Source organism: Polypterus senegalus, chromosome 5 (genome assembly GCF_016835505.1).
Source record: "Polypterus senegalus isolate Bchr_013 chromosome 5, ASM1683550v1, whole genome shotgun sequence".
Taxonomy (NCBI): Eukaryota; Metazoa; Chordata; class Cladistia; order Polypteriformes; family Polypteridae; genus Polypterus; species Polypterus senegalus.
The window spans coordinates 194596678-194611724 of NC_053158.1; the positions used below are offsets into that span (position 1 = coordinate 194596678).

Sequence of the window (15047 nt, forward strand, 5' to 3'; positions counted from 1 at the left end):
TAATTCTGTAAAACAGCACAGCGAAGCGCATTTATATGGATCAGTAAGGGCGAATGCACCATAAGTATTTACAGCCAACTGGGAATCCTGCTCTGACCAAATACAACGATACAAACCTTGTAAAGTAAAACACAATTACAAGACATGATTCTGTATCGATGTCAGCGCTGTACTTCTAGCACGCGACATAACGGCTGTGTCCTGTAGCTCATCGAAATGATCCCCGCATTAGAAGCACTTCACAGCCATTCTCGACACAACATATGATGTACTTTTTTTTTAGCATTTTTAAAATGTAAATCTCAAAACCTCAATCGTCTTAAAAATTCCACTGCTCTGGCTGGCTTGGTTTTCTTCTTAACGAGTCGCTCTTGCATTGGGACACATGCGCACCTGTTGTCCGCAGAAGGTGACTTCTTGCCCGTCCAGCCTCATTCGGATGTTTTTCACGGACGGATCTTTTCTTTTTGTATGTTTTGTTCGAGGTTTGTAAGCAGTCATTCGCTGTTGAAAATTTCGAGGAAGTCGTGATACTTACTAACAGCAAAAATAGCAATGCTGAACGCCGCGATTTCTTTACCTCCCCCTTTAACTTCGTAACGGAAAGCTGTAAAGTCTGCGCTGGGCGTTATGAAACAGAATACTGTATTTCTCATCCTCTAATAATATGACTTACATTCAATGCAAAGTTGTTTTCTCGGACCGGGTTTGCAATAAAAAGAGTCTCGCTTCTTTTTTTTTCTTTCTTTCTTTTTTTCCGCAGGTACGACAATACCGCTGTTAAAAGAAAGCTCCAGGTTTCGCTAGTTTACTTCTGCACGCCAAAGAATGGTGAATGAAGTGTAAAATTACCGAATGCATAAACAAATCGAACAACAATAACAAACACGGTGTGATCCAGGCGCGCTACTGGCCGCGGTCCAGCCTTCTGACAACAGGAGAGGATTGTAATCCAGTAGCCTCCCCTAAGACCAGCCCAGGAATCTGCATGCCGCATTACCCTTATGTTCGCAGGCTGGGCGGCGTTGCTAGGAAACATGAGACGGGTACTTTATGCATGTGCCCGGGCGGACCATCCAAGTTTGAAGAAATAAAGCGAAGAGGCGGCCGCGGTTCGTGTGGTTATGGCTGAGAAACGAAGTACAGGCAGGATGTGAAGAGGGGACTGGGATACGGCGCATAAACCTTCAGGGACACGACACAGGTAGGGTTTCACCTTCTTACTTAACTATCGCCAGTTTTGCCCCGCCGTGTGATTGAAGTTCACCCGACGTTTGTCGTTTTACATCGAAGGGCCGCTGGGCAAAGTGAAGTGAAGGGTCTTCTCATCAGGCGTCGTTCCCGGTGATACAAGAATCAAGAAGCAGAGATTGCATGTATGATTAACGGGCATTATGGTCTCTTCGGATTTGGCCATTGGACAAAACCCTGTGTGTGCCATCGGGTCATGAATCTAGAAGTTAAACCAGACTTTAGTGGACCCTGATGGCTAGACATTGCTAAATCGCACAGTGGTGGACGTGTCAAGAGCAAATAATGTTTACTGGATGTCTGTTGCAAGTGGATGTTAAAAATCAGGATAGAATATGTATATATATATATATATATTTAAAACTTAATTTAAAAATACTAAAAGATAATAGTGGAGCACGCTGGAATGGATATGGCAGTCTGTATTCGCCTTTAATGTGATAGGGAAACAGACTTTAATGTGCGCTACTGCTGACGGACCATTGAACGCGCATACTGAGCGTGTGTACTGCCATGTACACAGATTGGTGGGCATATTTTTTTAGCCCCATCGAAAAGATCAATTACATTGCGAGTAGCAAATATATCCAATTTACATACTGTTTTATACGCAGATTGCGTACAATAGTTTGTAATAATTACAAATATAAAACCCACCGAAAAATGAATTAGCGAAAGTTTTTTTTTTACATAAGTTATATGTTTAATAGTTATATTGTATCATGGTGACGTGCACACTAAAAGTTTAACCCTTGTCTATTTTACTATTATTATTATTATTTTTTTTTTTTTGCCATAATACATATTTTACTCTGAAGGCGCACGTCACTGCTGTAGCCCCGTTAGTCGCCCTGTCCGTTATGGACGACCTGAAACTCGACTTTAAAATGATTGGGATATTTATTGCGTTACACATGTGTGTAAAATTGAATCAGAGCAACACCTTTCCATGTGTTCAAAAATGGCCGAGGACTGCAAAGTCTCCTTTTTAAAACTTGCTTTGAGATTTAGGCGAGTGTTTTGGCAGACAGTATGAAGATGCGTTTCAAATGGTTAAGTATGGCGTGTCAGAAACCCACTAATTTATATTACTAGTATAGAATGATTGAGATTTAAGTGATCGACTATATTTTCAATTATAGTATTATGATTTTTTATTTTTTTGCAAGGAATTAAACATAAAACTTCCTAAAACGTTCTTTTCTCTCTTTCATAGTAACTGCCTTTTCCAGTTACGAATCCCCACGCCGGCTTGAATAGTTGCAAGGTGAGAAACGCGACGAAAAGAGACACACCAAAGATGAACACGATCGTGTTTAATAAACTGAGCACGCAGGTGCTTTTTGAAGAGAAGGCCAAAGAAGTGGAGAGGAGCAGCAGGAACTATTTGGAAGTCATCGAAGGACAACATCCAGAAATGATTAGCCAAAGCAGCCAGACTCTCAAAGACAGCGCCGCTGGATTGAAACACAGACGGTCCGGGTACGTGGCCACTTGTGGCGTGTTTTGTCTCTGAATTTTTACTGCATGTGAGCGCCTTGAAGGATTTCGGCGTTTATTAAAAGGATATGGTGATCGTGATTCGTAGAATTTCATGTGGAGGAACACCGCTTTGGGAAGGAATGTTGTTTAGAGATTCTATCTGCCGTTCATACAAAAAAATCAAATCAAGTAAAAAAAAAAATGTGCTTGTATTCTACCACAAATAAATATAAGTTCTACAAAAATCACATTTGAATATCAAAAAAAAAACTCGACAAACAGACAGCGCGGTGCGTTTCATGCGTTCAAGCTCCATTTTCCCGTATCATAATTTCACATTACGGTGATACAACGAGAAGCGCTAACGGCACTCCAGCTCCCTTCCTCATTAATCGTTTTTTTTCCTTCCAAATATTCCATTTTTACTTAATTCAAAAAACATCCAGTGCTAGGATATCTGGCAACACTTGTTGCGCTTGGATGTTGACGTGTGTGCCAGCCTGGTGTTCACTAGTCTATAAGAGTGGCTCCTCTCTCGGGCCTGAAGCTGGTTATACCTCAGCTCCCCTGTGACCTTTTCATCCATTTTCTAAATCCGCCTTATCCTGAGCTCGAGCCCATGCAATCCAGCAGGGCAGGAACAATCCGTGGACGGGGCGCCAGTCCATCTTACACTCTAAAAAATAAAGGGCTCCAGAGGGATATCACTCGGGAACAATTTTTAGTTTCCTGAAGAACCATCCACGTGAAGGTTTTATGTGTTTTGATCAGTAACAGGCTCCATAAATAACCAGGAATAGACCACAGATTTGTGAAATACAAACGAGTTCATCGCCACATACAGTCTCATAAGCTAAATTCAGATTTTCTTGATCCGTTGTATCCTGCTAGGTCGCCAGATCTATAAAATACCAATGAGTTCCTGAATTTTAAAGGACTCTTTCTGTGTATAAGAACACAGGCAAAGTTCTATTTTTTTCCGATTTGTTAGTATCTGCTAGGGAGCCTCCATTAAAGATTTCATATTTTTCCACCTATTAGGAACCTTTTCAAAGTCCAAAGACCCAGTGTCATATGTAAAGAATGTGTCAAGGAAGAAGATCTATGAGGAACAACACAATCCAGTAAAAGTGCCATTTTACAGCCTTTACTTTTAAAAAGTGAACTGTGAACACGTCCATGAGCCAATTTAGCATCACCAGTCCACCTAACTTGCATGCCTATGGACGCCATGTGGACACGGGGACAGCATGCAAACTACACACAGGAAGCACCTGGGACTTGAACTCCAGTCTCCTTACAGCGAGGCAGCCGCTGTGCCACCCTTCCGTGACCCTGAATTTGTAAAATGTCACTCGGTCATTTTCTAACCCGTTTAGTCTTGAATAGGGTTGTGGTTTAGAGAATGCTGGAGCCCGTGCCATCCAGCAATTGGGCATAAGGCAGGAACAAACCCTGGACAGGGTGCCATAATTTTAAAATGTGGGTGCTGAAAAATAAAAATGCAAGAACATAAAGAAAAATAATGATGTTAATCATTTCATTTTCGTACTTTTTTCTCCTCTTTTTAAATGTTATAAGAATTTACAATAAGTATGACCAAATTAGAATAAGTGATGCTGCATTGTCATTTTCTAAATGCGTGGATTTGCTGGAGCCTATCCCAGTTACCATAAGGGGCAAGGCAGGAACAGACCCCGGACAGGGCGCCAGAATTTTAAAATGTGGGTGCTGAAAAATACATGAATACAATAACATAATCAAAAATGATGATGTTAATCATTTCATTTTCATTCTGTTTGTCTCCCCTTTTTAAGTGTTATGAGAATTTACAGTAATTATGGCCAGATAAGAAAATTGTCGTTTTCTAACCTTCTTAATGCACACAATGGTTGTGTGGGTTTGCCAGAGCCTATCCCAGTTACAATAAGGGGCAAGGCAGGAACAAACCGTGTTGCAGGGCACCAGTCCACCGCAGGGCACACACACCAAACACACACCAGGGCCAGTTAGGTGTCACCAGTTCACCTGAGCTGCATGTCTTTGGGAGGAGGCCCCTGTGGATGTGGGAAGAACATGCAAAGTCCATGCAGGGAGCACCTGAGACTTGAATCCCGGTTGCCTTACTGCATGGCAGCATGCGGCACTACCCCTGTGCCACCCTCGCAGTGATGCTGAATTTTTAAAATGTCACTCGGTCATTTTCTAACCCGTTTAGTCTTGAATAGGGTTGCGGTTTAGGGAATGCTGCAGCCCGTGCCATCCAGCAATGGGGTACAAGGCAGGAACAAACCCTGGACAGGGCGCCATAATTTTAAAATGTGGGTGCTGAAAAATAAAAAATGCAAGAACATAAAGAAAAATGATGATGTTAATCATTTTATTTTCGTACTTTTTTGGGAGGAGGCCCCTGTGGACATGGGAAGAACATGCAAAGTCCATGCAGGGAGCACCTGAGACTTGAATCCCGGTTGCCTTACTGCATGGCAGCATGTGGCACTACCCCTGTGCCACCCTCCCAATGACCCTGAATTTCAAAATGTGGCCTCAAAAATAGATGAATGCAATAGCATCATGACAAAATATGTTAATCATTTTATTCCCTTTCTGTTTTCCTCCCCCTTTTTTAGTTTTATAAGAATAAATAAATTACAGCAAATAAGGCCGTATAAGAATAAGTGATGTATTCTGTATGCATCAGAATTACTTTTGAAATCCCTTGTCCTGCTCTTTAACTTACCAATAGCAGAAGACCCCACGCGTGATGCAGCGTTTGACTTGTCTTGATGTTTTCTTATGCCAGATGTTGAGCTTTTTTTGCAACCCCACTTTTGACCCCACATTCCCAGGCCATTTTGGGCAGGAAGTTACACCCTTGTGATGAAGAGTAAACCGATAGATGTATTCAGCAAAAGTGACGAGAAGGACTTGAAGTTGCCACATCAACCAAAACTCAATTAGGGTGTAACTTTGACCCCCTATTTGGATACAAGGAGTCAAAGTTTTTTTATTTTCACAAAACAGAAATAAATGTTAATCGGCAATACGGGCATGCGGAGCGTCATATTATGCTATTTCAAGGTTGCTGATCATGGATGTGATATTTTTTAATATTTGATTCTTTCCTGGTGGTCCTAGCCCTCTAAGAGCCACTCCCCGAAAGTTAAAAATGGCAAATTTCAAACGTAAGCATCATTTTCGACTATTTTAAGGTCAGTGATTATGAATTTGATGTCACTTTTGAATTTTGATCCATTACTAAGGGTCGAGTCCTCCATGGACCATCAGAGGGGGAAAAAATGACAAATTTTGATTACAATTGAGAATGTTTAGACGTTAAACATTTTTATCGACACACACATTTTAATATTTTAAATATCTGATGCAATTGTTCTTGTTTATTTTGTGTCTTTACCTTATGAAGTAAATTATTATATTTCTGCTAAACACTGTGAATTAGGGCGGCTTACGTTAATTTGGACTTTTTCCTTTCTGTTTGCTGACTTTTTTTAGTTTCCATCCATCCATCATCCAACCCGCTATACCCTAACTACAGGGTCACGGGGTCTGCCGGAGCCAATACCAGCCAACACAGGGCGCAAGGCAGGAAACAAACCCTGGGCAGGGTGCCAGCCCACCACAGGGCACACACACATGGGACAATTTAGGATCGCCAATGCACCTAACCTGCATGTCTTTGGACTGTGGGAGGAAACCCACGCAGACATGGGGACAACATGCAAACTCCATGCAGGGAGGACCCGGGAAGCGAACCCGGGTCTTTTAACTGCGAAGCAGCAGCGCTACCATTGTGCCACCGTGCTGCCCCCTTTTTTTAGTTTTATAAGAATAAATCACAATAGCTTCGGTATAGCTGAGCATAGTACAGGTGACGCTGTATGTCATTTTAACGTTACATTAACTCCAGCCCCAAGCCAATCTGGAGAGCTGCACAGTTTTCTAAATACTGGCTCGGGAATGGCGCCTCACTGGCCTGAGTGGTTGGTTCCTCCTTGAGCCTTTGCTTGATCTTCTGGGAAGGCCTCTCTGCATAAGAAAATTGGTTCTTTGGGCTTTAGGAAGGTTCCTAATATGTGAACAAAAAGTGAAATTTTGAATGTATGTCAGGAAACCTAGCAGGACAAAACAGATGAACAAAACCTGAACTTAGCCAGGTTGTGAGGGTATGTGGCAAGGAACCCATTGGTATTTCACAAATCCGTTATCCACTTTGAAAGCCACGGGGACGTACAGCTCCTCAAACCCGGACACAGAGCGGCACAGTGACACACAAGTGCAAAAGCAACACGCTTTTATTTATCGTTCTTCCCGTGGGAAACGCCTTCCCCCCGTTTCCCACCGGTACAACACAGTCCAAGCACAACAGGGCCCAAATCTTTTTCTTCTTCTTTCTCTCTCTGGCTCTCTTTTTTTCTCTGCTGCTTCCACTCCTCTCCCAGCAAGCGTTGACCTCCACTTCCCGACTCTGGCTCCTTGAACGGAGTAAGGCGGCCTCCTTTATACTCCATAGGCACACAGAAGTGCTCATGGGTGTACTTAGATCCTCCTCTGGCAGCACATCCGGGTGTGGCGGAAATGCTGCAGTCCAGGGCTTCGGGACTGTCCAGGTGCCCCCTGGCAGTGGTTGAGCTTCCACGCTCCTAGCCGTGGCCCCTATGTAATCCAGGGGGGTCGCCCCTCTTGTCTTCTGGGGGGGGGTATTGCCGTGCACCTGTCCTCTCCCCTGGTCCTTCCATCACAGGGGTGTCCCAGCCGGGCAATTGTCCCAGCCATCCGCCACACTATTCATGGTTATTTTTGGAATCTGTTCATGGGTCTACGTAAAAGGTTCTTTCTGGAACCTTCATGTGGATAGCTCAACTGGAAACCAATAATAGGTATTGCTGGGCAAGAACCATTTTAGAGCCTTTATTTCCAAGGGTGATGTGAAATGAAACAGGATAAACCAATTGTGTAGCTCCTCCTGAAAGTTTTCTCCTGGTACAGATGAGACGACCCTCCGAGTGATGTCTGAAGAGTATTTATTTGCTTCTTTCTCTCTCTCTCTCTCTCTTTAACAGCTCTCAAACACTGTGAAAAATGAAAATAAAATAAAGCAAGTCAATTAAACAATAAATGAGTTACACAGGTGATATATTAAAACATACCGTGTGCACCTTCTGACCAGAAATTCAGGAGTCTTTATTACAATCTCTCTGATACCGCACTCACGTCCGTCTTATTAAAAGAGCTTAGCGTCCATTAAGTGTCTCAATATGTGTGTTTCTGCTCCACCAATGAACCTGACCACATGACCACAGCACCCTTCGGTTCAGACCAACTTTGTATACTTACGCACAAAGACAATGAGATCAAAAATAAATACCATACAATTGCACTTATTATCTATAATACGATTGCACCACAACTATTATAATATAGAATATAATTTTACAAAATATATTCCACAAACTCTGCGGTGGGCTGGCGCCCTGCCCGGGGTTTGTTTCCTGCCTTGCTCCCTATGTTGGCTGGGATTGGCTCCAGCAGACCCCAGTGACCCTGTAGTTAGGATATAGCGGGTTGGATAATTGATGGATGGATGATATTAAAGAGAGGTGATGGTCTTGGTAAGGTTGATCTCTCAGGTCACCAAAACATTTTGACGGTTCTCTTAGAAAGAACAGAAAAACAAGTTTTCAATAATGTGTGCTGTGGCAGAATGAGAGCAGCAACAAGCCATGGAATTAAATAACGGGTTTAATTAACAGCAAGAGTTGGCTTCTCATTAAGAAAGCGATTGGAGTGAAATTGGTTGGAATTTGAAGCCCCAGTTTAGCTGGTCATCTGTTGGCTCGTTTCACATCTCATTTCTGCTTGGCTGTCATTTAATGAAGAAAGGAATCAATTGAGGGATCCGAACTCTTCTAACAGGGCTATTAAAGTGATGGGGAAAAAGTTAATTAGCAGTGAAAACTGGTCACTGATTAGGAAAAGGGTGAGAATGAGAACCTGTAGCCACTGCGACACTCCAGGCCTGGAGTTCACCACCCCTGCTTTAGGATGTCAGATTACACAACATGAGGGATGACACATTATATGATGCCATGACAAATTTTCAGTCTAGTTTCACATTCACAAAATAATCTCAATCTTCTGACAACCAATGAACGTGCTGCCTGTGCCGGTGCCAAGACTTTCCAGGTATGGCGAGTTCAGTCGAGATCTTGTGGTTTTTTATTTTTCTTTATCAATGGGTGGAGTGGTGGCTCTGAGGCTAGGGATCTGCCCTGGGAATTGGAAGGTTGCCGGTTCGAATCCCGTAAAATGCCACAAGGGTCTCTGCTCTGTTGGGCCCTTGAGCAAAGCCCTTAACCTGCCATTGCTCTGTCCTGGGTATGACGTCAATCTGCATCCATCCCTGCATGTAGGCCGTCCAACTTGCAGGGGAAAACGTCGGGGTTGGTGGCAGAATTGGCACTCCAGCCACCATTAAAAACCTCACACTGTTCTACTCCATCTGAACTAGTGTGGTGCTGAGGTATCACCCATTGCATGGCTGCACTCGGGTCCTAACCTGGATCCTGAGTTGGTTTGTTGTGTGGTGGGTGCGGCAATGTGTGTGCTCCTAACCTCTTTATCAATTGTGTTGTGATACAACAAGCACAGCAGCCCCTCTTCTGTTTGCGTGGTCCGCTTTCGATCTTTCATTGCGGCTGAATTGCATGCATTGTCCTTGCCGTGTGCAAGTCTCACAGACACAATAGCAGAATACGACTTAAGACAAAATCCCGATGCTAGATGTCACTGCCTTGAAGATGTCAGCTTACATGACCGTGAGCTGAAGGGGAAGATAAACGGCACGACTTTTGTTAAAACGTTTCAGCACAGATTTACATTTATTTTATAAAAACCTTCCCACATCTTGACAGCATCGGTGTCTCTGCCAAGGCTTTCCAGGTGTGGCAAATTTGGCCACGGCCCACCTGCCAAGTTGTTTTGCCTGCCTAAGGTAAAGTCATCTGTGATGGAGGATCACAGGAATCATGGGGTAGAGGGGTCCTTTCATCGGATTGGCTGGCTCAGTGCTGTTTCAGCTGTGGAATGGCCAATAGGGGGTGGCAGCTTGATGGATGAGGTCTCCAGGACTCTAAACAAATCCAAATCATATTATGTGATATCATCTACTGTTAACTTCTGCTCCGTACTTGTAATATTTTTATACTGTATTGAGGATGACTTGTGTTCTGTTCTGTGTATTGTATTGTACAGTATTGACCCCCTTTTCTTTGACACCCACTGTACGCCCAACCTACCTGGAAAGGGGTCCCTCTTTGAATTACCTTTCCCAAGGTTTCTTCCATTTTTTCCCTACAAGGGTTTTTTTTTGGGGGGAGTTTTTTCTTGTCTTCTTAGAGACTCAAGGCTGGGGGGCTGTCAAGTGGCAGGGCCTGTTAAATGTGATTTTGGGCTATACAAAAATAAATTGCATTGTATTGTATTGTACTTGGCATTTTTTATTTTGCTTTTTCAAATCTTTTGTGATACAACAAACATGAGAGGAGCCTCTCTTCTGTTTTCGTGGTCCAAAACACCTCCTTTCAATCTTTCATTGCCTCAGCATTGTATGCCTTGTGTTTGATTTCATCAGGGTGGTCTTTGACTGCTCTGACTGAGTCACCGGGGATGTCAAAGTTCATGACTGGTGGTCTTGGGAGTGTACCTCGACTGTCCCCGACCTGCTTCTGTAAATGACTACGTTATTATTAGATAGATTATGTAAATGAAGTTTCTGTGACTGAAAATAGGCGGAAAAGTCAAATGGTTTGACGGGACCTTAAGTGCGCTCCAAGATGGACTGGTATCTCATTCTGGACAGGTTCTTTTAATCCTCATCTTGCCGTGATAGGGTCCACCTCACGACTGCATTAACCACATTGCGGAATTGGGTGGATGTCTTTAGTACGTCTGTAAAAATGACAGTGCCAAAGTGGATCTTTGGAGTAATGCTATAGCTGAGCCATTTTTAGTACCCAAAGAAAATGTTTCACACACAGGTTTTGGAAAGAACCGGGCGCTTACTTAGATCTGTAATAGCTGTGTCAGAAGTGGAGCCAAATTACTGGCGGTACTCTTTTTATGGTGATATAGTGGGGTCTCCTGTTAGGCTTTCATCAAACTGCAGGGGGTGGTTGGGCCCATAACAACAACAACAACATTTATTTCTGTAGCACATTTTCATACAAATAATGTAGCTCAAAGTGCTTTACACGATGAAGAAAGAGAATAAAGGACAAAGTAAGAATTAAAATAAGAGAACACTAATTAACATAGAATTAAAGTAAGGTCTGATGGCCAGGGAGGACAGAAAAAACAAAAAAAAACTCCAGACGGCTGGAGAAAACATAAAATCTGCAGGGTTTCCAGGCCACGAGAACACCCAGTCGCCTCTAGGCATTCTACCTAACAGAAATGATCCGTCCTCATTGTATTCAGGGTTCTCATGGAAGGACTTGATGATGACAGTCATGTGGACTACTGGCCTTTAATCCATCAATGTAGGGGCATCACGGTGCTCTGATCAGGTGATGGTGGCACAGATCAACACCACAGAAAACAGGAAAAAGAACAGAAGAGAAAGTAGGGGTTAGTACGGATTTTGGAGCCACCATGAATAGTAGTTATAATGAACTGAATATACAGAGTATCAGGATTAAATTAAAGTGAAGTTAGGAGAAGGCCATGTTAAAGTAATGTGTTTTCAGCAGTGTTTTAAACTGCTCCACTGTACTGGCCTGGTAAATTCCTATCAGTCAGCTATTTCAGATTTTAGGTGCATAACAGCAGAAGGCCGCCTGCCTCACCACTTCTTTTAAGTTTTGTTCTTGGAATTCTAAGCAGACATTCATTTGAAGATCTGAGGTTACGATTTGGAATATAAGATGTCAGACACTCTGATATATAAGATGGAGCAGATTATTTAAGGCTTTATAAACCATAAGCAGAATTTTAAAGTCAATCCTGAATGACACAGGTAACCAGTGTAGTGACATCAAAACTGGAGAAATGTGCTCGGATTTTCTTTTCCAATTTAGGATTCTAGCAGCTGCCTTCTACACTTGTTATAACCAATTGATGTCTTTTTCGGGTCGTCCTGAGTGGAGAGCGTTACAGTAATCTAGACGACTGAAAACAAAAGCGTGAACTCATTTCTCAGCATCTTGCAATGTTATAAGAGGTCTAACTTTTGTTATATTTCTTAAGTGAAAAAATGCTGTCCTAGTGGTCTGATGAATATGGGATTTAAAATTCAGGTCACAGTCAACAATTACCCCTAAATTCTTTACCTCTGTCTTGGCTTTTAATCCTAATGCATCAAGTTTATTTCTAATAACCTCATTATATCCATTATTGCCAATCACTAAAATTTCAGTTTTCTATTTATTTAGCTTGAGAAAATTACTACTCATCCATTCAGAAACACAAGTAAGATATTGTGTTAGTGAATCGTGAGAGTCGGGGTCATCAGGTGCTATTGATAAGTACAGCTGTGTGTCATCAGCATAGCTGTGGTAGCTAACGTTATGCACCGAGATAATCTGACCTAACGGAAGCATGTAGATCGAAAAGAGCAGCGGACCCAGGATAGAGCCTTGTGGAACACCGTATAGAATATCATGTGTCCATACCATAAAGCTTCTCAAAGATGAGCCGACACTCACTGTTATGCAAGGAAGGTTCCAGTACTCTATAGGCGACATCCCCCCACTGTAACTTTGTTTTCAAGAACCAGTGAGTTCCTATACAGTGCAGGCCCTGGGACACATCTTGCCAGTTTTGTTTGTTGCGTTTCCACTGCAAAACGGAGACTGTAACCTTTATGCAAAATATGTGATGTGCAAAGAAGAATGATGCTGTGTGAAGTAAGGCACGTTCAGGAGTTCATGGAGGACCCCCAAGTTATTTTTTCAATGCCTCGTAGGCCGCAGCTCTTTAAAGTGATACATGTTCGGGAGTTCATGTCGGGTCGCGGTGTATGGCGCAGTGCACTAGGGAGGCAGCTATGAAGGGTGATGCGGTACAAATTGAGATGCGTTCAGGTGTTCGTGGAGGCAATTATTGCTTTAACGCAGTGTATGGCACAGCACACTGGAGAGACAGATGTTAAGATTGAAGCGGTGCAAAGTGAGGTGCATTTGGGAGTTCACTGGGGCATTTATTGCTTTGACAGGGTGGTGGTGCGGCACGCCAGGGAGGGGATTATGATGAGTGATGTGCTGTGAAATGCGGTGCGAAGTGCGGCACTCCATCTTCACCAATAACTCTCCAAAGGTACAAACTACTAACAGATTTGTAAGATGGCACCTGTGCTTGTGGTCAACCGATAATCAAAACTCATCGCCCGAGCCCCTGCCATGATACAGCATAAGGTACATACCCTGTACAAGGAATTAAAAAAAAAAAAGTATTGGGAACTACCCACCCAGGAATTTCAAATGGAGGGAGTTCTACAAAAATTCAAGACTTTCTAAAAAGTCCCTGGATCAGTGTAAAATGAACGCTGTATAGTGCCCGACCTGGCACACACTCTGAGGCACGTGTAAAACACAAGAGAACTTTTATTTTTCTTCAGCTGGAGGGCATGTCCTCCCCGTGAACCCCCAGCCACAACACAGTCCTGAAGCACTTAAAACCAACAACACAACACAATCCAGTCCAGTCCTTCCTCTGGCACCACCATTCTTCCCAGGCAACCTCTTCCTCCCGATTATGACCCCTGAGTGGTGGATGCTGGCCCTTTTTATAGCCCACCCAGAAGTGCTCCAGGTGCCTGATCACCTGTTGCTAATTGCACTTCCGGGCGGGGCTGTAGAGGTGTCCAGGTTGGCACCAGGATCCATGCAGCACCCCCTGGCGGCCACCCCAGATTCCCACAGTATTGTGGAGAACTCCATCTCCCATGGAATCCTGCGGGAAATGTCAACCAGGGAGGCTGCCACCAAGCGTCCCCTGATACTGAGGAGCCCATGACTATTCCCCCGGAACATATGCAGCAGGGGCGTCCCAATCGGGTATGGGACCCGGCCACCGGTCACACAGAATAAAAAGTCCTGTGGTGGGAAAGCGCCATATGTTGAAATTGAAAGAACTGCTGAGTACCAGCCCACTTAAAGCACTGTGTAACAGGTACTATAAATAAGCATGAATAGATAAAAATGATTTTTTAAAATTCCGATGGGTTCATGATATTAAAAGGACTCTTGCTGTATATTATATCACAAAGGACCAATTTCATATGCAAGAACTAAGTGGTCCTTTGTCAAGCAATGGTTAAACAAGGAACCACACAAACCTACTAAGAAGCCACAGCAGAACGTTTATTTTAAGGGCGACCCAGGGAGGTGTTTTAGGATGTTAATAACAAAAATATTAATAACATTCGTGCTAACGTGTAGACTTTAATAACCACAAAGTCTTTCATTTCGTTTTCAAGTTCCCCATCGGCGCGGTGTCTCTGATTTAAACTGGCCGAGTGTTGGGTTTAGGTAGGTGGGTGAACGGCACCCAGCGTTACAACAGCCTTCCGTTCCTGCCAGCATAAACCTCGCGATTCTGTGCTGTCAACGACGAATTAGAAAACGGATCGATGAAAGCAGCCTTCATAACTAAGACGCGTCAATAATCGTGTTGTTTGGGGTTTCCCCAGCATCGAAGTTACGGAGCAGTTCAAAATGAGGTCTGTCTGTCTGCCCAAAAGACAAGAGCAGAAGCTCATTGAGACGGACACGATAAACAGAGCCTCGTTTGACGCGAAATCGGTGACACGCCGTGCTGTTTTATTTCAGTCTGCCGCTGTGGGGATGAACTGCCCCTCTGTCAGACGGCCGCTATGTTTACACTCCCCACACTCCAGGCTCTCTATTTGCGGACAAGCACAGTGGTTCTTTATGAGCCCTTGTTTTTAAACCGCGAACACGCCGAGCCATTTTTTACGCTGTGTGAGACTGGAGGCAACTTAAATCAACATTATTTTTTTTACATCGCTTAGGTCTTATTCTTCTGATATTGTTCTTTAAAGGGTAATGTGAGAATTAAGAATAACATAGCTGCCTGTAAAGTGCAGTATCCGAGGATCATGAAACCGAATAGAGAATATTTTATACAAATACATGATGTGTGTCGCCAACAGTTCTGGAGCAAATAGGGAAATGTTTCTCGGGTACTTGATGCAGGTCTGAATTACAAGGAAAATATTTGCAAAACGGTCACCTCATGCGGACCGGAGGTTAAAGGGAAATAAATGTGTTACATGT

General features: G+C 43.3%; 1 protein-coding gene across 1 annotated transcript in view; it reads left to right on the forward strand.

Moving 5' to 3' along the window:
• The first annotated feature begins 1083 nt into the window (after positions 1 to 1083).
• Positions 1084 to 15047, forward strand: part of mkxa (mohawk homeobox a) — a 104068-nt gene continuing 90104 nt past the window's right edge. Inside the window, exons 1-2 of the mRNA XM_039753889.1 lie at positions 1084 to 1204; positions 2468 to 2733. Coding sequence (XP_039609823.1) covers positions 2552 to 2733 — 182 coding nt within the window. The 5' untranslated portion in view covers positions 1084 to 1204; positions 2468 to 2551. The remainder of the gene's footprint in view (positions 1205 to 2467; positions 2734 to 15047) is intronic.